Raw genomic sequence first — 23,675 nt, 5'->3', positions numbered from 1 at the left:
AACAGGAGGGGCTGTAATACACACAGGCTGAAAACTGAAAATTGATAGTAACAATACATTAGCTAAAAAATACGTAGGACGCATCTCTAGGAAAATTATAGTTTCCTCTTTATACGAGTCCCCAAAACCTGGAAATACCATTGATATTTCAGTATCCATAAAATCCCCTTTACTTCCCCTGCTCCCCACTATGCTGACTTAACCCACCTCTCCATCATCTTCCCCAAAAGAATAAATAAATTTAGTTTTTTTAACTACTGTCTCAATGAACTCAGAGTGGAAATTTAAGTAATCTATAATTACGGTTTACTTTAAATTAGCAAAATTTACAAAACATTATTTCAGGCAACTTACACAATACTGAGAATAGAATCTTTAAGTTTAATGGCATGAACACATTTCCTCCACTGGGCCACTGAAGAATGAACATACAAGCTGCAAGGACATAATCGGGATGAATTAAACATGAATACTTCAAGACCACGTTAATATCTCAGAGACAATACAATAGTTTTAATCAATTTTGGCCAGGGTAAAGCTTTAACTAGGGGAAAAAAAACCTCACTGATAACTGCAGCATTGCTAGGCTGCCCAAAACATTACTAAACATCTATCCACAGAGCCTGTAACTGGGATAGTAAATGATCCTAGTGATCTGACATTCAGCACTACAGAACCCTCAGATAGTACCATATTTCTTTCAATAAAAAAAGGCTTTTCTAGAGAGACATGTCAGAGATAACGGTTTAATTTTGTTCTGAAAAAGATAGATTTGTTAAACTCCTACAATATATAGTACAGTATATTACACTGCAGAACAATACATTCCCTATGTTCTATAACGCCAAGGCACACTGAAAGGTACTACTGCAGCTTTGGTTCAGAATATTCTTCCTTGCTTTCTTCTTAATTTAGTAGTTTTATAATTAGCATTTTCTTACCATCCATTCTGTGCTCCAAGCCACATTGTAGGTAAAAGGCTGCTCATTTTCTGTGCTTCTTCTCTCACTAGATCTTGCTCATTTGGCAATTCTACCACATCTTTACACAAGTCTGACTCACTACTGAGAAAAATGGTAAAATGATAAAAAATACTCTGAACAAATGCACAGACTGCTCAGACTATAACCCAGATACCAAATTCAAATCTGTTAAATGTTTAAATATCCAGTGTATTAGAAGTGTATCTAAAGCAGAGTAAGAATCCCATTAAGTATACCAATCGTACGAATGAAATGAACACCTTTTTAGAGTCAATTATTTCATGAGGATATCTACTTTTTACAAGGAATGAGAAATTGCATTCAGCCCCATTATTCTGCTCCCATACATACACACACCAGGCGGAAGCTCATGTGAATAGCTGAAGGCCTTGAAAAATCTCAGAAATGTTCCAACTTTTTTTTATTACATTTATAAACGACTCCTACAAACCTCATTCAAGTTTTCCCTCAACTGTCACAGCTACTGCACAGCAGTTGGCTGGACTGGGAAAGAGGCAAGTTACATTTGTTCCCATACAAATGTAAGAGCCAAGTGACAGACATGAATAATAGAGCAAGTGTGATACCAATGAGTACACCAGGTGCTGAACAACACCAGCAGTTTGCTGAAATGGTGGGTTGAAAGGAACAAATTAAAACACAGATTAACACACTCCCTTTTGGAAGTAACTGCGTAGAAAAGCGTAGAAAACATAATGAAGTTACATTGAAACTACTCTTCATTCTCACTCGAGATCACTTTAGAGAAACTAGTGCAAGACGTTCTGCATAACTATTGTGTAAAGCTTAATCTACACGCACACCTTGAAACCCTTCAGTTATATAGTGCCTTCCAAATGAGGGCCTCAAGTGCTTTACAAATATCTGAACCTTTGTCTCAATAGTACTCTAAAATGGTATATTTATGAATTTTAATAAATTTTAATGGTGTGGATATTGGCCATGTACCTAGACTGGTATACTGGAGAACCCTCTGTTGTATTCTGCACCCCCAAAGGATCTGTGAAGACATGCTCTGTATACACTCCAGTTTGGGCTGGATCAGCTAAATCGTCTCCTGACCCAGCACTGACTTCTGTCGCCTCCGTTGCTTCCTCTGCTGTTGGAACATTTTCATCTACCACATGACTTTCAGCTGCAGTTTCTATGAAACAAATATTTCAGTTAAAAATTAACTTGATACCAGTCTGTATAGACACCGGGGCAAGTGCACGGGCAAATTACTATTAATTCTTTGCCTTCTGTTTCCCTATGTGATAGGCTATTCCTTCGGCTTCCACTGAATAGCCCACATTAAATGGGAAAGGATATGTAATTGAAGGACATGAAAAGACAGCTTTTGACTGAATGCACGCTCTCTCCAGGTTTCTCTCAACCCATCTCTCCTCTGTTATTTTATTTCTCTATCTGAGGTACTTAACGTTATCCCTATTGCCATCTGAACACCTCACAGCCTTTGGGACCTTTAGTCTGACATCCCTGTGAGGTAGAGAACCAATACTATTACCATTTTACAGATGGGGAACTGAGGCAAAGACAGACTACTTGACTTCCCATGGCAGAGCACATCTCCAGAGGCTGAAGTTAGCATCCTCCTCTTCCTTCAGTGCAGGTCTATTCAATTTGTGTTGATGCTCTTGATAACTTACCCTGTATTCCCACTTAAAACTCTAAACATACATGGATGAATATTTTCATACCTGGCTGTTTATCTGTCACAGATGAGGCACCATTAGCATTGTGCGTTATGAGAGATCCTGTAATACCCTCTGCAGTACAACCAACCACTGTGATTCCTCCTAATAGGCTATCAGTTTCTGCTGAGCTGTTGCTGGTCATACTTCCACACAAAGAGGTCCTGTCCACCTGATTGGAGTCTGCTTCTTGTGACCCTTCCTCTCCTACAGGATAATCTGTTTCTCTAGCCCCTGAAAGGCAGATTAAGCTTCATATAATTTCTTGGCTACAGTAAAACAGTGCATAATCTATCAAGCAATAAGATCCAAGTTAGACAATAAAAGATATTTACAGTCTACAGTGCCTGAGAGTCACATGAGTAGAACATCCTATAAATGACATCCTATTAATGACATAACATGAAAAGGCATCTTAAACCATCCTTTAAATTAAAAGTGGACAAAGTGATTTAAAGAAGTGCTGCATGCTTGTACCTTGTACGTCAGGTTTCTGTTTGATCAAAACTTTGCAGCCAGGTTAAAAGTAGAAACAGATGCTGATAATACGGGGAAAATGTTAACAGACCCTCCTCTAATTCTGTTTGTTCTGATTTAAATTTATGCATATAATAGCTCATTTCCAGAGATAAGAATGTTGCTTTTGTTTTGTATGATACATTGTTTGAAATATGTATCATTCAAGACAATCCCAATAGTAAGAATCATCATACGCAGGCTAATTCAAGAAGCAGTTCCAACAGAGCAAGTTCATCTTCCTGTGACTTTCAAGGTCTACACAACTCCATTCCTCTAACTTGCCTTTCTACAGTCTCCTGCACATTCTGTTCTTCCCAGAATCTCATGTCTAAACACACCCTCCCTTCATCTCACATATGCACCTTCATATCTTGCTTCCAGGCTACCACTTGATTTTACTGTGCTACATTGGCACTCTCACTCAAACCTCCACTCAAAGGAACTTGCTTTTTTAAAGCCTACTAGCACAAACCCTCCACTGGTGGCTAATTTTTAACAGATTTTTATAAAATGAGTTAACAGGATGCACACAAAGCAACCAACCTCACCTCCTGAAGTATAGCATCCACCTAGTTTTCTATACCCTCCTTACACACCTATTGTCTCCTAATTGGACCATTGATTAAATGCTAAAAGATAAAGCTCCTTGGGGAGGGATCTCATTGTCTCCTATAAAAAGGATCATACATCTCTATCTCAATAATGATTATAAAATTAGAACCATACTTTAAACGTGGAGATTATGGAATACTCCTACTACTGAAAAGACTATTTACCTCTAAACTGGAGTATTGGAAGATAGCGGGCCAGATTATTGGTCCTATTAAGTCACATTCCTGCATTGGTGTTTTAAGGGCTCTCTAACTTATGATAATGGCCAATTCCAGGATCAGAGGTGGTAGAAAATTGGCACAGGACTGATGTAAGATTAAACCCAGTTTCCCCTCAGCTATGTTGTTTGCTATGCTGTCAGCTACCGTGTATTTTTATCAAGATGATTAATCACAGAACTTGTATCCTTTTAGCTTGTTGTGTCTAAAACATTCTGGCTCTAATTTTCTGAGATGAACACTCACCACTCTAAGGGAAGTCAACTGGCACCAAGGACAGGCTGATTCTCTTACCTGGAATGCTAGCAATACAAAGAACGTGAGAATTGCAAACAATAAAATTGTCTAGGATGTTTCCTGGCTTGTTAGCATCCACAATGATCACTTTTGTAGCAGAGTGTGTGCTAGTACAGATCCAGACTAGACTGGATAATTCTTCCTGATGTTTCAGCTGCTTCTGCTGCTCCTGCAAGAGCAAAAACAAACCAACCAACAGCGGATGTACTAATATACTAGAAGGGAGCAGGTGGCATCAGTTTTAAAGTTATATACCCATACAGTATGTAAAACTCATACTGGACAGCTAGGCATACGTTTAATACGATTATAAAACAAAAGGAAAGCGAACTTGGACTTTGTTTCCTGGATGCACAAGGAAGGTATAAAACTTACGTTCCATACATGAGTAAATGAAAAGTAATGGAACTACACAGAGAACTGTAATTTTTATCTAGTGACTAATCTAAGACAGGTGGTGTCAGAAGAAGAGTTATATTTACATGTCTGCAAGCTCTCAGTATTGCCAACTTCAAGTGTTTAATAATCGTGAGTCAGGCCCCAAAGCATCATGAGATTCAGTTGAAAAATCATGAGAATTTTAAAAAGTAAGTTGACTTTTCTTTGCTTTCTAGTTGCTGAGGAAGTCTTCATGTTTTACTTGCAATCATTCAGGATAGAAACCTTTTTTTAAAATGAAAACATTCTCGTGCAATCTCTTGATTTCAGAAGCTGGAACTTTAAGAAATACACAAAAAATGTGGAGTCATGATAGAATTGTGAAAGTTGGCAATGCTGGTATCTCTCTCAAGTAACTACACAGATTGTGTAAAAATACTTAGCTATTTATTTAGATTTACCTCAGAGCCTGTAAATCTCAGACAAAACATGAATATTTATTTCAGTAGGTGGATTCAATACAAAGCACCAGGTTTTTTGTCTCGATCATCATTTCAATTCTACCTGAGAAAACTTGCTTATCCTTTGCTGAATAGCAGAACTGATTACCAATTAAGTATTATTTAAGGTAATGTTTAAATATGCTCTTAAATATTCAACATTATATAACAGAACTGATCTTACCTTGAGTTCCTGGTCTAGTCTATCTAAGCTACTCTGAGATCCTGTTCGGTGCTTGTTCCCATCTGCATCCGAACCTGCTACATCATTGTAGAATACACTGGCACCCACCACAGAGCCTCCATCTCTTGTCTTCCCTCCTGATAAGTTCACCCCTACAGCACACCAAAGCTTGAAAGAGAAGAATTTGAGCCTTTTACTTGCAAAACACTTGGCTTTTTTGGCTTATAAAAATAAGAAAGGAACTAACTATGTAGGATACAACAGTGCAAGAAAATAACAGCACATTGTTAAGAATGCAAATTGATTTTGGGGGAGTCAAGTATAATTTTTTTTACAGTACAATTTATGGAAGACATAGCAGCAGAGAAAATGAATCCATTATTCTTAAGGCGGCAATTTTTAGAAAGAGCATGAGTGTAACGTTGCATAAGTACGATTCCGCTGCAGTGTGCATTCTGTATCACACATTTGCTTTAGACACCCAGCTTAATTACCTAAACGGGTAAGAAAAGTCATTCAATATTTTAGGTTTCAGATCAAGAAAGTTACCAGTTCAATGTCTCACTGTCCTCCATCAAGGGCTATACCCTCTAATTCTCATAATTCTGGAAGTCCTACCTTCATAGATGTATCCTTTTCATCTAAGGGTCTCAGATAGACAGGCACGGGCAAATTCTTCATCTTGTTATCACCCTGACCACCATTTGCTACCTAAAAAGAAAAAAAATGACACTTTTCCCTAAAAAAAAATCGTTGTTTGTGAACCTTGTCCAGCATGCAGAACAATATTTTGCCATGGCTGAGGGCTGGTTTGGTTCATGGCCCATAGTTTGGTCAGCACCACTCAAAGGAAACAAAGATAACAAAAACATTTCAATGCCTTTTTAAATAATGTTGAAATCATATTCTCTTTTAAAGGACTGAGCCTGGAGGTCCCAGCCTTCCTGAAAATTAATGCTCTAGTCTTACTAAAGTTTTAAAAAAAAAAAGTTTCTTCTACAGAGAGTTGCCCTTGTCCTTCAGTTGGATGACTAACACTGCTTTCTCAAGGTACTAATTCAGAAAGCAGACTTCTTAAAAAGCTATCTGACAACTAGCTATAATATACTAACATCAAACACCACAGTTTTATGGAGCTTTATTACTTGAACAATAATCATAAATAATAGTTACTGGATAAATGCCCTAGAAGAAGTCATAACCACAATACCTGTTTGTATTTTTGAGGCAGACTCCAGCCAAAAGCTTGCACTCTACCATCTTCCTTTTGAACGTGTGCTTTCACTTGGCGGTATTGTTCTCGTTTCTGTTCTCTGCGTGAGGCTAAATTGGCTTCAGATCTAGAGTGAAAATGGATTTTTTTTTTTCAAATACAATTCATCCCCCTTCTCCTAATAAGTTCTTTTAATGTGTAGGTATGCCATAGCAGAAGCTGACCCCTAAACTACTGAGGGTAAACATAATCCAAACTATTTTCAGAGCTATTTATTACAGTAAAAGAAAAATGCTACATTTGTTAGTCTGAGCCAAGGATGGTATACTTCGATTTAAACCTGCCTCAGTGCAGTGCAGTGAACTAAATGATCTCTTGAGCTTCCTTCCAGCCCTACAGTTCTCATTACCACTACAAAACTGATTTTTCCTCCCTTGGTATTACTGTTTACTACTGTTAATTGAATTGTCTCGTTAGACTGACCTCCCACTTGGTAAGGCAACTTCCATCTTTTCATGTGCTGTGTATTTATACCTGCTATTGTATTTTCCACTCCATGCATCTGATGAAGTGGGTTCTAGCCCACAAAAGCTTATGGCCAAATAAATTTGTTAGTCTCTAAGGTGCCACAAGGACTCTTCGTTGTTTTTGCTGAGATAGACTAACATGGCTACCTCTCTGAACCCTACAGTTCTATGATTCTGTGATAATTAAATCTATTTCTGCTTTCTCCCAATGAGCTCAAAAAGGAATATATTCAAAGACTACTGTGAACTTTAAATTGCCAATTGGAGGAGGAGGAGAGGGGATTCAGTTATCTGGTAGAGACCACAGAAACAGTACATCACTATTTTTTTAAGTTCCTTAAAATGTATAGGGTTTTTTTGTTTCCTGTTCACATTTGGAAGGGTTTTGTTGGCAGCTGAGAGCATCATTAATCATCATCTGGTCAGGCCCACTCTTCTTCCTCTTCCCATTTTCCCACTCTGTGACCCATCCCTGCCTCCTGACTCTTCAGCTTTAGCTTTCCCACTGCTTTTACTGGTAAACACCCTTTTGCAGAGCTTGAGGAAAGGCAAATGAAAGTGACTGCACACAAAATGCTGTCAAATACACCAAGTACACAGATTTTTTAAAAACGTTTGAATTACAGTAACCTTTGTGATTACTTTTAACAATAGTAGATACAACATTTTCATCCGGAAATGTTATTTTTAACTTAAGTGTTCTTTTACCATGTAGCTTTGGAGAAGGAAGCTAAAGAGTTTGTACTAAAAATGAAAGCAAAAGAAGAGAAGCAACAGGCCAACACAACAGTGTCCCTTGTGGGCATGCAAGATGCATCCAGTTAGGGCAAGGGTGAACATAAGAATGGCCATACTTGGTCAGACCAAAGGTCCATCTAGCCCAGTATCCTGTGTTCCGACAGTGGCCAGTACCAGGTACCCCAGAGGGAACAAACAGGTAATCATCAGGTGATCCATCCTGTCACTCATTCCCTGCTTCTGGCACAAAACTGTTCTACACAAAATTCATACCAACACTTAAATCATTTCATCTGATGAAAAATGAAAGAACTTTACTGGCATAAATTACATAAGCACCAATATATGTTTTTGTTCTGGCTGGTCTCTAATTTTGTCTCTGTTTTATTACTGAGCTAGTTACGATCACTATATATACTGTGATGGGTGCTCAAATTGGATTTTTATAAACAATGCAGAGATTCCTTTTTTAATTTCCTAGATTTATCAAATATTTTACATGCTTTGTTTACCTTAAAACCTCCTTGTGCATGGATATTAACAGAACAAATCAGCTATATAAACAAGTCTCTAAAACAGTACTATATTTAACTGCTTTGTTTATATTTTGTTATCCAAGACATTTTCTACTGTAAATTTACAAACTGAAATACATTGATCTTATTAGCACTAACATGTATTTTTCCCTTTAATCATATAATCCTTAATTATGAAAGGTTTCAGAGTAACAGCTGTGTTAGTCTGTATTCGCAAAAAGAAAAGGAGTACTTGTGGCACCTTAGAGACTAACCAATTTATTTGAGCATAAGCTTTCATGGGCTACAGCTCACTTCATTGGTACTTCATGAATATGCATCCGATGGAGTGAGTGTAGCTCACGAAAGCTTATGCTCAAATAAATTGGTTAGTCTCTAAGGTGCCACAAGTACTCCTTTTCTTTTTGCTTAATTATAAAATATTTCTTGTGTAGAGATATATTATTAATTATAAAGACACTGCTGGAACAGTATTTTGTTGAAAGTCATATGATGCTCATACAGTAGAACCTTAAAATTTCACAATGGAGGTTGTTCATAACTCTGAAATGTTCATAACTGGATAAAACGTTATAGATCTTTCAAATGTTTACAACTTAACATTGACTTAAAATAGCTTTGAAACATCACTATTCAGAAGATAAATGCTGCTTTTAACCATCTTAATTTAAATGAAAGGAGCACAGAAACAGTTTCCTTATCTTGTCAATTTTTTTTTTTAAACTTTCCTTTGAGTAGTTTATGATTAATGGTACTGTATTCTATTTGCTTTTTTTCCATCTCTGCTGCTGCCTGACTGCATACCTCCAGTTTCAAATGAGGTATGTGGTTGATTGGTCCGTTTGTAACTCTGGGGTTCATAAATGGGAGGTTCTACTGTACTTAAAACATTCTTCTGAGAGCTAAATATTTCTCCATTGCCTAGAGGTAATTTTTTTGAGGGAGCAACACTTGAAAATAGCAATGTCACCCATGCCATCTCTTACATGTAGCCATCACTCTACACATTGCAATTTTCATAATGCTGATTTCATGAGTATCTTCTTTGACATGTTCACGCCAAGAAATAATTGGATATACTTGCAGTTGACTGTTCACATTAATGCTATTGATTTTTTTTTATCCTGTCTGCCTTTCTGGTGACTTGATATAATCTTTACTTGTATATTTATTATAGATTATTAATGAACAAATTAGTTGATTAATAAAAGTTACAATGGGAAAATAAAAATGTATCTTACTCTTCACTGAGGAAGTCAAAGGCTTTAGATTTGTCAGTAGGTAGTTGAGATAAGGTGCTGCTTCTTTTCTTGACTGATGGAGTAATATGTGAAGTTGGAGCATTATACTTAAGATTAACAGGTGGTTCTGGTTTCTTAGCAGTATTGCTTGATGAACTGAACAGTCTGCTGAAACTGAAAGACAAAAGACGTGACAAGTCTGTATGCATCCAACAAAAAACTGACCTCCTTTTGTACTAGGGTGAACAGATAAGTGAAAAATCAGGACTAGGAGGGGAGAAGGGGTAATAGGTCACCTATATAAGACAAAGCCCCTAATATCAGGACAGTGCCGATAACAGTTGGACATCTGGTCACCCTATTTTGTACTCAAAGCATTGTGCACACTACACTGCTCAAATCAATGTATTACAATGGTTGGAAGGGAGTGGAACCAAACAGAGCAGCTATTATGTGTTTAGCAATAGCTTACACAGCCATAATGTGAACCTGTGTTAATAAGAGAAGGCATGTTAATTCAAACAGTGGTATTATCCCAGCCTCTTCCTTTAAAGGAAGACCGGATCTTAAGTTTCACTTGAACATCCACCACAAAATGGGCAAAAGGTAGCTTATGTTCTTAGCTGAAGAAAAGTCTTAAAGAGTACATTAGCTGAGTGGTGAGGAACTGCAGGTAAGCTCAAATCCTGGTGAATCCACAACCTTCTATTCATGTAAACCCTCTAGCCCAGTGAACCTACAAACCTTCCAGACCAGAGATGAACTATTACCAGTTAAGCCATTAACACTTAAAAGAAAAAAAAAGATTTACAGGGATTTCAACATTTATCTCCCTTTTTTAGTTTATGTTTATTCTTTAAAAAAATTAAATGTCAAAACAATCAGTAAACATTATTTCAGGTGGAAAATAAAAAAGTGTTGAAATTATATGCAAACCACAAACATTCAAATTTCTTTTTTTTATCATTAAAGTAAGTTACAAAAATGTTCAGAATCACTGTATTTAGAACCTGGTTCATCTTCTGATAAAAAAATATTGTACCCTTACTTTGAAGCACATTAGTATCTAACTACAGTAAGTGCACAACTGTTCATTATGGGATACAGCTTATGACACATTTTGTCTTTGAGAACAGCCTTACCGAGCTGGCATGCTAGGTACCAAAAAGAGAAGCACTTTAAACATATTTATCCCCAAAACAAAACAATTAAACTGACATACAAAAAGCATTAATACCAAATGCTTGGAGATTTTTGGCAGTATCTGCCTGTATTTCAGTACTTACAACTGCCAAATGCTTGATCTCTTCTTTTCTTGCATGGCTGGATTTTCTCTTGATGCTCTAAAGAAAAAGGAATACTGAGTTTACTAAATAAGCAATAATACAAAAGGTAAGGTGTATGGGAATACACACAACTCTGGTATTTAAGTATAAGGCTCTGCCTTGAGTCATGGAGATAGAAGTTGAAGGTGTTAACACCTGCATAGATGCAGAAAAATCTCTCAAGTCAGACACTAGTTTTCCCATTTAAACTCAGCTGCAATTGAAAAGTGCTCTCCTTTCAGTAAGTAAGTTAATAAGCACCCTCCATTCTTACTTCCCTAGTCTTAGATACCAGTTTTATTTACAGTGTTATTCTGTAAGGCACAGTAACAGCAGTGAATACTGCTCCAAGCAACCTTTTGAAAAGAGAAACTTTCAGGTTTGGGGTGGGTTTTATTTTTTATTTTTTTTTAAACACTAGTTTTAAAGAATTTGGGATGATAATTCTCAAATCTTTAGAGAAGACAAACAACTAATGTTCACTTTCAGCACCAGAAATCAAAGAACATTGTACTTTATCAATTCGAGTACAACCCCATATATCTGAACCTCTATTATCCATCTTTCTGTATTAACCAAACCACCAGCACACATACAGGAATGTGGGAAACTGACCCTTCAGCCCTGCTGCCCGGAACTGATAGCCCGTGCCCTGCCAGGGGGAGCTGAAACATGTAACTTAGCATTGTGAGGCCACTGTGGTGTGCGGCCCAAGACAATTGCTACAAAAAGGTTAAGAAACACTATAATGTTCAGGATTAAAAAGAGTAAAAATGATCAATACGTGTACAGATGGTTAAAAAACTCATCTGTTTTCTTGTTAATACATGAACAAAAACATTGTTTGCAAGAACTAGGGGTCTGTATGATTGTTAAGTAGATAAACAGATAAGAAGGGGGGTATGTTTTAATGCTTTTCCAGGAGGGGCCAGCTAGTTTAAAAGCAACTCCGCATCTTAAAATAACGGATAGAAAGCTCTTTGCCCATTCTCCTGATTGTCCAAATTTTTGATTATCCAATCTGGCCCCGTTCCCAACCAGATCAGATAAACAGGGTTCCACTGTAACTTGTAAAAGAGACTCCTTAACAGTAAATTGAGAGAAAGGTGCTTAAATCTATTTTGTACAGATGTCAGTGGGTCTGAGGAAGCAAAGGGAGGGAAGGGAAGTGATGGCGAGAGAACATAAGGAGAGCTCAAAAGAGCAGTGGGTGCTCTTCACATATTTGAGACACAAGACTTTGGGGGTAAAGAGCTTACAATGTATATAAAGAAACCACCCAGGTGAAATGCAACAACTTGTTTTTGGGTTTTTTTTTTTTACTGCAATGATTTTTCTTGGGTTTCCTTTTTAAATTTTAGATTTCCACTTTTAAACAAAACCTTGCAGTTTGTTTTTAACTTACCTGTCAGTGTCTAATTTACTCCTTAGGATTTAGCTGGTGACAAAATGACTTTTTCCTGAAGCAAGCCAACTACTGGTGTGGGAAGGAAGAAGAAAGAGGGAGCAGAATTCTATTACAGAGAGTAGCCATGGAAAAATGAGCCATCTCTACCTGAGGAAATGCTGTTTCCCACCAAGTTTTGGAGTCAAAATGGCTCACATACCTAATATGTTATAATTAAAGCCCTACTTAAATTACAGGAGGATTGTCAAAAAATTGAAGCTGACTTGCAATCAAGTCTTGCAATCTGCATGGAAAATTGCAGAAAAGTAATAATGGACCTTATTATTTGCGGGAATAAAGTCTATTGTTTTCCTGCAAATTTTCTGCTGTCGACTGCCAGAGACTGAGAGTGCGGGCCTGGGTGTGACAGCAGGGGCTCCAGCTCTCAGCTCCAGGGCAGCTGCCACTGTCAGCCCCACAACGGGGCTCCTGCTCTCAAAACTGCAGTGGAAACCTAATACTGTGGAATCCGCAATATTGTAAGTTAAATAGAGTCTTAGGCCTGGTCTATACTGCACAGTTAGGTCAATGTGAGGCAGCTTACACCGACCTAATTATGTCAGTGTACACACTGCAGCAGTGTCCCACCAATGTAAGTCCCCTACTACACCGACATAACTCCACCTCCATGAAAGGCATAGGGCTTATGTCCCTGTAGATAGGGTGACACAGTGTCTGTCTAGACACTGCATTACTTACATCAGCTGTTGGCTGTCTTGTCAATTTCAGGACTCCATGCTGGTATTGATATTGACCAGAAAGCCTGGCAGCTTCTATTTCCCAGTCTTTATTTCTTAAATTTGACAATTCTTGCACCCTTTCAAAAAGTTATAGTAATTACCTTTTACTTGAGCTGACCAACCAATTCTGATTTAATGATCACATCTGGGCCACAGACCAGACCAATCTTATTTTATTGTTTGTATGCCTGTCTTAGAAGACCGGAGTACAAACACACAGTAAGAGAATTATTCCTGCCCCAAAAACCTTTACAGTCTAAGGCTGAAAAGACTTATGATGCACTTAACATTGCAAGGACTCAGAGTCCCCCCCTTTGGCTTCAATGGTATGTGTTTCATACTTGCTTAAATCTTTACAGGATCAGGGTCTAATTTGATAAGAAACAGCAAAAGGGTACACAGAGGCCCAGAGAGGGGAAGTGACTTGCCCATGTTAACCATAGGTCAGTGGCAAATCCGGCAACAGAATCCAGGTCTCCTGGTTACCACCTAGTGTCCTATCCACCACACCACACCGCTCCCCAGAAATCAATCTGCTAACAATACGAAAGGAATATCAAAGGATCTTAGGTCACTTACCTTATCATTTCAGTCCATCGCACAGCTTCCTGAAGCTCCATCAGCCTCTCTTTATATTGATTTCTTTCCATCAGGACACGGGCCATTTCAACACGGGTAAAACGTTTCCTCTGAGCAGTGGGAACATCACTCTGCACATACAGAAAAACAAGCTTATAGAACTACAAAGGAATATCAGGGGCATGAGGTCAGCCACCACTTTCTGCTTAGAAAACAGGGGAATTAGCTCAAGCGTCTTGGATGACTGCAAATGCCACTGAACTGCACAAGGCAAGAGCTGGGTAGCCAGGATTCAAACAGTTTTGGGCTCTGTAGGCCTAAGACAACACCATGAACTCCAACCAGAAATCAATAAATAGCCAGTGGAAACTAAGTCAAAACCAGTTCACTAAAGGGAACAGGAGGCAGGAAAGGATTCAAGCAGGTTAGTCTAAATAAACTGACATTTTGTTTCCCTTGACTTTTCTTCTTTCCCACATGGAAAACAGTTTATATCTTGATTAAGCCACGTAAGTTCCATAGAATTAAACCAATAAGATAGAATATTAGAAAAGGACATGACACAAACTTAGTGTTAAATATACACCTACATCATCCTCCTCTTTCGCTTTTTGTCTTGCTTCCTCTGCTTCTGCACGAGCTCTAAAGAAAAAAAGATGAGATAACTAAAAGAATCTTTAGCAGATGTTGCTAAACTTTCATGAGGACAGTACTAAACACTCACTTTCTAAGCTCTTCTTCTAATTCCTTGTTCTTCTCTTCAAGCTTCTGCTTGGCTTGTTTTACAGCTTCTAGTTCTCCATGCAGTACATCCTTCTCACAGGTCAATTCATCCACTTTTGCTATCAAATCATTCTTTACCACATTCAGCGCATTTCTATGCGACAAACATTTGGAATGCATTTTTATAACAACTCCACTGAAACCTAACAGCACATAGCTTTGTAACACTAGCATAATTTAGTTCCTATACTTGGGAAACCTCCAAATAGATAATGTTGTATGCAGCAACTAGAAGTTTCTAAACTTTCTAAAACAAGCTTAAAAAGTACATGACATGCAACACCACCACTGTGTTGTAAACAGATGACTTCACGTGTTACCATCTTCTCTCTAAAGCTGCTAAAAACCTGGAAATAAAAGCATCCAAACGAAATTAAAGTTCAAATTCAAGTAATCTACATAGCGAATAAATTCCTATAGCTGGTTTCAATTCCAAATTGGAACACATTTTCAGCAGCTTGTCAAAACAGGCAGAAAAATAAAAATATTTGACAACAGTCATGCTTGTAATGGAAGTTACAGTGGCCAAGTGGCACAACTGTATTAGAGAACAGACTGGCCAGGTTCCTAGGGCTAAAAAAAAATTTTTTTTTTTAAATCTTTATTTACACTGGACCTCTTCGCCCTGAAAATTCCTAAAAGAAAGAATATCAGCAAAGCCACACATACTCTGCCAATAAAACCTACAAAGTAGGGTTGCCAGATGTTCGGTTTTCGACTGGAACGTCCAGTCGAAAAGGGAAACTGGCAGTAACTGGCCTCTGCCACCGCGGGGCGGGAAAAGCAGCAGCTCCTGGAGAGCACCTCTGCTTAGCAGCTGCTGCTGCTCTTCCCACCCCGCAGCCTGACAGACCTGACTCCAAAGTAGGTACCAGTGCTGTGCATGGAGGGCAAGGGTGACCTATCTGTCCCCCCTGCCCTGCTGTGCCCCAATTTCCCCTTCCCAGCGCCTCGCTCTGCGGACCCCCTCCACCCCACTGTGTCCCAATTTCCCCTTCCCAGTGCCTCGCTCCCCAGCCCCGCTCTATGCCCCTGCCATGCCCTGATTGGACATGCAGGCAGGCTTCATGTCAGCTCCTCCCAGCCCAGCTCTGCAGGCAACAGGTGAATCCCAGGGGATGGGGGGCAAGCGACAGAGGCGGGTATAGAGAGCAAGTGACCAGGGGAGGAGGACCACAGGGACAGGGCAGGGGTGTTCAGTTTTCAGGGATTAGAAAGTTGGCACTGCACACTGTTCTTGTTTTGCTCTTGGAAGCTAGTAGATTACTGAAAAGGACAAGATTTCTTGCTCTCTCATTAAAGTTTTTGTATTTTAAATACTCTGCATACTAACAGGAATGGAGGACGCTGGCAGAGTGCAATACAAGTCTACCAAGCAAAAGTATAATTAGTAGATTGAAGTGACATTCTAGACAAAATCAAATACATTGTGATTCACAAAAAGAGCCAGACATAGTACACATAATTGCGGGTAGCTCTGAATACTAATATATACCATTTAATGCTAAAGTAAAAGTGTCACCATTTGTCAGTGATCCCATATGGCACGGTCCATTTTGGAAAATGATAAAAAGAGTGAGAGCAGAGGGAGGAGGCAGGAAGTGCTCCCCAATTAAAAGCTACAGTTTGACACTTACTTAGTCTCCAATAGCTGGGTGTTCTCCAGAATAAGATTTTCAACTTCACGGCCCATTCCTTTCCAAGGGAGAGTAAGTGAATGAATTTCAGAAAAAAGAATGGATATTTTTACAACAGAGAAATCAAATTCAAATATTTTATTTAAATATGGTTAATCTACATTTTGTCTTTATCTACCTAACGAGATGAATATATAAGCACCTCACAGAAGCAACATAAATACTCCCACTGAGCAACTATCTAAAGCTTTTTGTCCCTTCCATCTCTACTTAGCTTTGCTTTCATCCTTTCCCAGGTGATGCCCAAAGATAGCCCTGGCTAATGACCAACAAAGTGTCTGCTGGTTTTTTCCCCAAATGAATTGCAGGCTTTATGGAAAGGTTAAAGTACTACTAGATCAAATAGAACATCTATGTCATTCATGGACAATTTTTTTTTTAACCATTTACAATGCGCACATTCAATGAAGCGTTCTACAAAAGAGGTTATAGAGTATATTTTATGTTCAAAATATGCATTTTTAATACACACAGGACATGCTGAACAAGAAAGCTCAGAGATAGTGTGAAAGCCTTGAAGATCTCCCCAAAGCAGATGGTACCTTACCAAAGAAATTACGGTCTTTATAGCCCATGCATTCCATGTACAGCAAAAACAAGAACAAGAAACATTTAATGTAAGGAGTAGTATGAGCGAAAAGCAATAACAAATCAAGAGATTTGTAAGCTGTAAGAGTGAATTTAAAAAAGCCAGCACCGAAAATATGAAATGAAATGTTCTATCATTTGAAGCAGATTGATATGTAAGACAGACAGTAAAATAAATGAGTATCACCAAATGAGTTAGCCAGGTATAAGCAAAGCTTTAAATGAACCAAAAGGTAATCTTCACTTCTGTGACACGCTTTAGAAGCATGGTATTTGGAACAAGTGCTAAACCGATCAATGCAAAATTTAGATGAAATAGTCGATTCTGAAAAAAATTCCAAGTTTTGAGTTTAAATGCTTTCAATTGTTTTATGCATCCATAAGGTTCATTCTTATTTCTAGGAAGTTCCTATACATCACTGTCTGCATGCTTATTATATTTTAAGTAGAATCTACTGTAGAATTTTAAGTACTGTTTTAATTTTTAAAATGAAACAGCAATAATAGTTGTAAGTCTTGTTCAACAAATTATTTTCAAGACAACCAAGCCCAGCATTATGTACACACTGATAATAGGAGCAATTATGGCAATTAGAGGTTAGCATTACACAGCAAAATAAAAAAATCTTAAGGAATTACCCTCATTGAAAGAACAGTGTGCACGTCTGGTTTTAACAAGTTCCCTAAACACAGTAATATCTTCCAAAACATTTGATAAAGCAAAAAGAAAAAAATTAAAAATGAACAAATCTTAATAGTAAAAAGTAACGTTTAAAATAGGCAAATTGAAGTTTATTTAATCTTGTGAGTGATTAGTGTATCATATTCCCCTAAAAGGGGAACACCAGGTCTCTTATAGGGCTCACTGGACTTTAGATTGAAAGTAGTAAGTTACCTTTATAATATACAGGTTATTTTATCACAGCTATTTTCACTTTGCCAACAGTTGTAGAAAACCAAGGATTGCAATCAGGAGGTTTTGCTTGTTTGAAGAACAGCTTTGCCTTTTTTTATTATTAAAAACTGAATTATATATGAAGAACTATTTTAAAAGGGTACCTAGGATGATTTGCACTAAATGCAAATAACTGTTGGGATCCCTACATTGTCAAGAATGTGGATAAATCACAGCTGGAAAGCAAGGGCAAAAAAAATGTTTCCAAGCAGAAAAAATGCAGATAATGTATTATATGAAAGCAGCAGCCAGGAATGCCTAACTGTAGAAGCAATAGTTTTCAAAGTATTTAAAAGCATACACACCAGAATATTCCCCTGGGTATGCAGCCCAAGAGAAAACAGATTATAGAATCCCGATTAACTAGGTTTTACAGAACTAGAAACTCAATGCTAACATTAATTTAGAATGGAATAATCCACTAAAAACACACTCAATACACTGTAAATAGATGTGGCTTGTGTGTGATGCAACAGTTATGAAAATGTATGCTTCTGAGACAAAAATATCCATGTGCTGTAATGCTACATAAATGAAACTACCAATATGATCATATCAAGTTCGTAGGTCAACACATATTTCCACATAACACATGAGAAACCTAATTGCACATATTATAGGAATAGACTTAGTAAAAGAATTGTTCTCTAAACATAAGTAACAAAATAAACGTTGCCTAAATAATGAGAAGACTAAAAAGGGTTTTAATTTTTGCTCAAGGAAAATGGGGTGCCCAATACGGGGACAAGTCTGACAGATTTAAATAACTATTTTGTAAGATCTACTACTAGGAGTAGGCACTAAAAATTGCTGCTAATGGGCTATGAAACTTGATCTCAAGGACCTATTTTTGAATGCAGAATGTTAGTAGCAACTAAAAATGACCACTGTATGAGGACATGTGAAGTGAGTTATGGATGCCTACCAAAACTAGGAAGAGATGACCACAGAAAAGAACCACCACAACAGTTTCCACCATTGCTTGTGGTCTCAGCAAGGAAGTCCCAAGTATGAGGAAAACAACAGAACTATTTTTCCCCTTAGTGGTGGTCTTTCCAGACTAGGGACAATGGCAGCTAACAATAGGTACAACCTGCATTGCTGCTGCCTATTCAAAATAAAATCTGTTCCAGTGCAACTCTGTATCCAGTTTTCCCCACTAAACAAGGAATACTCAGGGAAGTGCACAATGTGAATCACCAGAAATTCAGACTATACAAAAATACGTTTGGTTCTTGCAAATTCTACACCATGCCTCCTTAGATAAGAAGTCTGAGAGTCAGACTGCTCTTAATGCTTTCTACACAGCTCATTTTCAGACTCAAAAATCAGCTGCTTCTAAGGGCTTGTCTACACTACTGCTTAAGTTGATGTAATTTACATTGCTCAGGGAAATGAAAAAACCACCCCTGAGCAACAATTTACATCTACTTAAAATGGTCTCTACACTGCGCTATGTTGGCAGGAGACATTCTCCTGCTGACATAGCTTCTGCCTCTCGTTGACAGTGAATAATTATGTTGACAACAGAGTGCTCTCCCGTCGCCATAGTGTCTCTTCACCAGACACGCTGCAGCGGCACCGATTTAGCGCGGTAGTGAAGACAAGCCCTAAGATATGTTCTATAATATCTACTGCCATCTATTCAAAAAAATAAAGTGTGGATGCTGAAAAATGGCTCAGTTGTTTTGCCACAGCAAAAGTTTCATGGCACAGATGTCATTACTGAGTTGTTGCTTTTTGTTAAACACTGGGGGATGCTAAAGTGTTTCTAAATGGTTTGGTTCTCAATCACCACCAACTTGTTTCACAAACTCTTTCATAGGCAAAATTCCAAATATGAATATAAAAAGCACAGTGAGGCCCAATTTGTTACCCAAAAGGTTTTAAGCAATGTTAATTTGATTGTTCAAAACTGAGAAAGAATTGCTTTGTAAGAAACATATCCTAAATATATGAGGCAGTAGACACATTCTTGTGTCATACCATATACAGAGCAATTCAAATACCAAGCACTTGAAAGAATTTATGAAAGGCTGAATTTTAAAATGTGTGCTTTTAAAAAGTGTGCTATACCACAGGAAATTCACATTGAACTAAGAGATGGTTTCATTTATCAGTACAGGAAAACGGAGCCTTATTCAGCTTCAGGCAGCAGAGACTAGAAGAATTATCCTAAGTGAAGTGAATCAGGGTTTGAACAGTCACCAAGTTTACTATTACATTTGTAATCTTGACTCAGGACCTCAATGAAAATAGAATCTGTCTCCACTGAGTAATATCCAAATTAATCCACAAAAAATTTAGGCATCACAACAGAAGCTGAATAGGGTGGTAGAGGTTTAGCAAAACGTGGACAGACTGATTCCAATGTTCTTGTTCCTTTCTTGATACTGACAGAAGTCACTTGAACAAGAAAAACTTTCACACTTAAAGAAACCTAACCATGAAATAGCACACACATTTATTCTACTAACTTAACTGAACTTTAATACCCTTTCAAGGCCACTGAAATCGGAGCTTAATCCAATGAATCAGTGTGTATTTCAGGAAATATATTTAAAGGGAGCTGCAATTACCAGAAATATGCTATAAAAACACTAGCATCATAATTTCTTCAACTAACTTGTCTTACCCAATAAATCTGCTCCTTCATCCACATCTCCAATTAGGCCAGAGCCAGCAGAGGACAGCTCTTCGAAGAGAGATTCTGTATTACGATCAAATGCTTTGTTCTCTATACCTTTGGTAGGAGTGCTAAGCAGCAGAATTGAAATTTTTAGAAGTCAGAAAACTGAACCAACTATCAGTCAAACATTTCACACAGTTGTACAGCAAAGGAAAAATGTGATTTTAGATGGCTGCTCTATGGTTTGGCTTATAGCTCATTCATTAACACAGAAATGAACTGAAAACCTTGCTGGACGTTTCTTAAGTACCAGTGTTGGAAGAGTGTACCCCATATGGGCCCTGAAGGGGATAATGTGAGCCAGAGAGACCTATTAACATACATGGCAGCACCTGGGAGAGACAAAGCCAGGAAGTTTGTAGCAGAAAGTGGGCTGCAGGGACAGAGTCTGCAGTCACTCCCTGCCTTTTCTATCCCCCAGAAAGTGGCCCAGGGAGGCAGCAAGGTGTCTGAGGGAACAGACCTTGGCTGCCAGCTACAGGGTCCCTGGACTACAACCAAAAGTAAAGAGGGGGCCTGCATTCCTCTACCAGCCACAAAGGAAGGTAGTGTGAAACCCCCAGAGATAAGGGACATAAGGACCATGGAACCCAGGGACAGACAGAAGACCTGCTGTAAGGTCACTAGACCATAGCTGGGCTGGAGACAGTTACCCTGGAAGTGGTGGACTAAAGCATGACCTGGCCAGAGGGCCAAGTTGCAAGAAGAGAGACAACAGCACCAACAGAGCAACTTCAGCAGGTGATACCATAGGGGGAAAACAGCTGCTACACTACACTTGACCACAAGGAAGTGCTCATGCAGTGAGAAAACCCCTTTACAGTGCCTAAGTGGCTTACGAGACTAAGAGCTTGTCCACAAAAACTTAGTACTCTCTGAAGTAAGCATACTATGGAACTTTTAGTGCATGATTGCAGGGGGGCTCAGGGCTCTGGACTGGGGGTGCAAGCAATAAAAACAAAACTTGCTGTTATAAGAATTCTTCAGGGAAGAAAAAAAGAGGTCATGGGAACTGATTGTGCAACATGTGCTCTAAATCTGTTAAAACTCCAAAAAGTTCAAAATGAGTAACTGTGGTAACTTTTGAAACCCTAATCTGTGTACTCAAGTCACAGTATACAATTTACCTTGAACCTTTATATCCACTGAGGTCTTTATCCATATCGAGCTCTGGAGTGGACTCGATGATTGCCTGAACTTCAGATTTTTCTTCATTTTCATTAGCACCTGGGGGTGGAGGTGGGGAAGTAATATTAGTCACATACAAGAAAAGCTCTGTACATTATTGGCTTAAAGAGAGTCACATGCAGGGGTCCTCCTGACAAATTTCATATATTGTGGCAAAGCCTCTAAATTGTATAGAACTTGAGTTCATATACTGGTCATTCTATACTGGCCTCACATGTTTAAAAAGTGATGTCATTCATTAAAACAGAAGGACTAATGAACTAATTCTATTTCACTTTAATTTAAAATTCAATTTTACAATGCCCGGATTTCAGGTTCTTTCTGAAATGGTGCTGAACACACATTACTTGGCTCTGCTTGCTGCTAAATCAGGTTGAGCACTGCTTCAGCTACAACTCATTAGCAATAGGTAAAAAATTCATATTGTAAAGACAAAGCCTTAGACCATGCAATAGTCTCCCAAAGAAAGTGGTGGAAAAACCATTACCTCAAATATTTAAAACCAGACAGAACAAAGCAGTCAAAATATACTGTAAGGGAAACTCATGAAGGGAGATGGAATTAGCTCATTTAGTCTTCCTAGTTTTTTTAAATAACCCTGGAATGTAATTAATACATAGATATACTTCACATTCCATGGAAAATAAGGCGTGAACAGCCCAACAAGTAAGTAGTGATCCTCATTTCAACTTCACCAGTACTCTGCACTCCCAAAAGTATGAACACAAATACTTCTTTCCCTCCAGGCACCGTGGACTGACTTTGTACTGCATTGCATTGAATTGCATATCAAGCACATCACATGCCTGAACTGTTACAGCAGCTTACCGATGGACACAGTTCTTGTTTCTTGAGCTACCTGCACTTCAATGTGCTTGCTTACATCTGATTTCTTGTTCAGTGCATCTGCACTCTTTGCAAGCTCTTCATTATCCTCTTTCAGGGGAGTTTCAGCAGATAACACAGGCACATCTGAAGCAGCTGTTGATGCTGGGGTAGTAGATTTTGAGCCTGCTTGACTAACATCAGAAAGTTCATCCTAAAATGGAAAATTTTATTGTTTACACAATTGTCACAGGCATTAGTTTACACAAGGAGGATTCCAAATGAAGAAAAAGCATTAGTGCATGAACTTATTTCCCGTGCTCACTATGTTAATTTCATTCAAGTTAAAGCGCTAATTTAGATGTGGCAGAATATGCAGACTCTCATATGAATTTGAGCGATTAGATACATCTCGGTGATCTTAATATTTAGGGTTATGGTTTATATGTTTTAATAAGCAGAACGCTAAAAACGACTTGGCTTGCATGGTCAAGAAATAGTCTCCAAAAGGTACTGAAGATGATCAACAGTATGAATGGAACTTTATTTGAGCCTCCTTAGGCAACAAACTGCGTGTACCACTTCAAGAAAAAGCATTGAAAATGGATAATACCCTAATTTACAACGGTGATTGCTGAACATTAAGACAGACAAAAAATTAATATTAATATGTCTAAGGAAAGGAAATCAGTTTGATATGAAAACTAATCTGGTCAAGCTGGTTGCATGGAATCAATCATTTCTATTATTGCGTTTTCATTTACCAATGAAGTCCCCACACAGTAGTGTACTAAGGTGGCTAAATCCTACCTGGCAGAGTAAAAAGGACTACTTTGTTATAGGACTTCCCCTAATGAAAAGGCATGTTGAAGCCTTGTCTACATTGAGAACTTCAGGGAAACCTCCCACTGTTACAACTCCAGTGCAGCTCTACCAGTGCTAAGAATAACTAGCACTTTTGGACCCTGTCCAGCGCAGCTCTACACAACAATGGTAAGGTTATCCATCCCTAGTATACGCTACCATTCCCCTGCTAATTTCCCCACAATTCTCAGGGCAGACACGCTTCGGAGATTGCCTGCTAGACATACAGATTCTGAACAGATAGAAAGGCACCCAGATTGAGTCGAGTCACCAAACAGACTAAGTATTCAGTTTTCTACAACGATATCCTGTAGGATTTGGAGCCAGAGATGAG

General features: G+C 38.3%; 1 protein-coding gene across 9 annotated transcripts in view; it reads right to left on the bottom strand.

Annotated features, from left to right (window-relative positions):
• Positions 1–23,675, bottom strand: part of SPAG9 (sperm associated antigen 9) — a 108,445-nt gene that overhangs the window by 20,845 nt on the left and 63,925 nt on the right. For 4 of the 9 annotated variants that reach the window (XM_048817379.2, XM_048817382.2, XM_048817384.2 and 1 more), the window contains 18 exons: positions 22,481–22,691; positions 21,592–21,691; positions 20,411–20,532; positions 16,780–16,794; positions 16,173–16,230; positions 14,477–14,629; positions 14,343–14,394; positions 13,753–13,883; positions 10,948–11,004; positions 9,662–9,835; positions 6,617–6,746; positions 6,025–6,117; positions 5,407–5,574; positions 4,342–4,513; positions 2,705–2,932; positions 1,953–2,148; positions 942–1,064; positions 355–435 (listed from right to left, as the gene is read on the bottom strand). In XM_048817379.2, the coding sequence (XP_048673336.1) occupies positions 355–435; positions 942–1,064; positions 1,953–2,148; positions 2,705–2,932; positions 4,342–4,513; positions 5,407–5,574; positions 6,025–6,117; positions 6,617–6,746; positions 9,662–9,835; positions 10,948–11,004; positions 13,753–13,883; positions 14,343–14,394; positions 14,477–14,629; positions 16,173–16,230; positions 16,780–16,794; positions 20,411–20,532; positions 21,592–21,691; positions 22,481–22,691 (2,264 nt within the window). The remainder of the gene's footprint in view (positions 1–354; positions 436–941; positions 1,065–1,952; positions 2,149–2,704; positions 2,933–4,341; positions 4,514–5,406; positions 5,575–6,024; positions 6,118–6,616; positions 6,747–9,661; positions 9,836–10,947; positions 11,005–13,752; positions 13,884–14,342; positions 14,395–14,476; positions 14,630–16,172; positions 16,231–16,779; positions 16,795–20,410; positions 20,533–21,591; positions 21,692–22,480; positions 22,692–23,675) is intronic. The other 5 variants (XM_048817381.2, XM_048817383.2, XM_048817386.2 and 2 more) reach the window with 2 other exon arrangements.

Source organism: Caretta caretta, chromosome 14 (genome assembly GCF_965140235.1).
Source record: "Caretta caretta isolate rCarCar2 chromosome 14, rCarCar1.hap1, whole genome shotgun sequence".
Taxonomy (NCBI): Eukaryota; Metazoa; Chordata; order Testudines; family Cheloniidae; genus Caretta; species Caretta caretta.
This window is presented reverse-complemented; position numbering and strand designations above follow the sequence as displayed.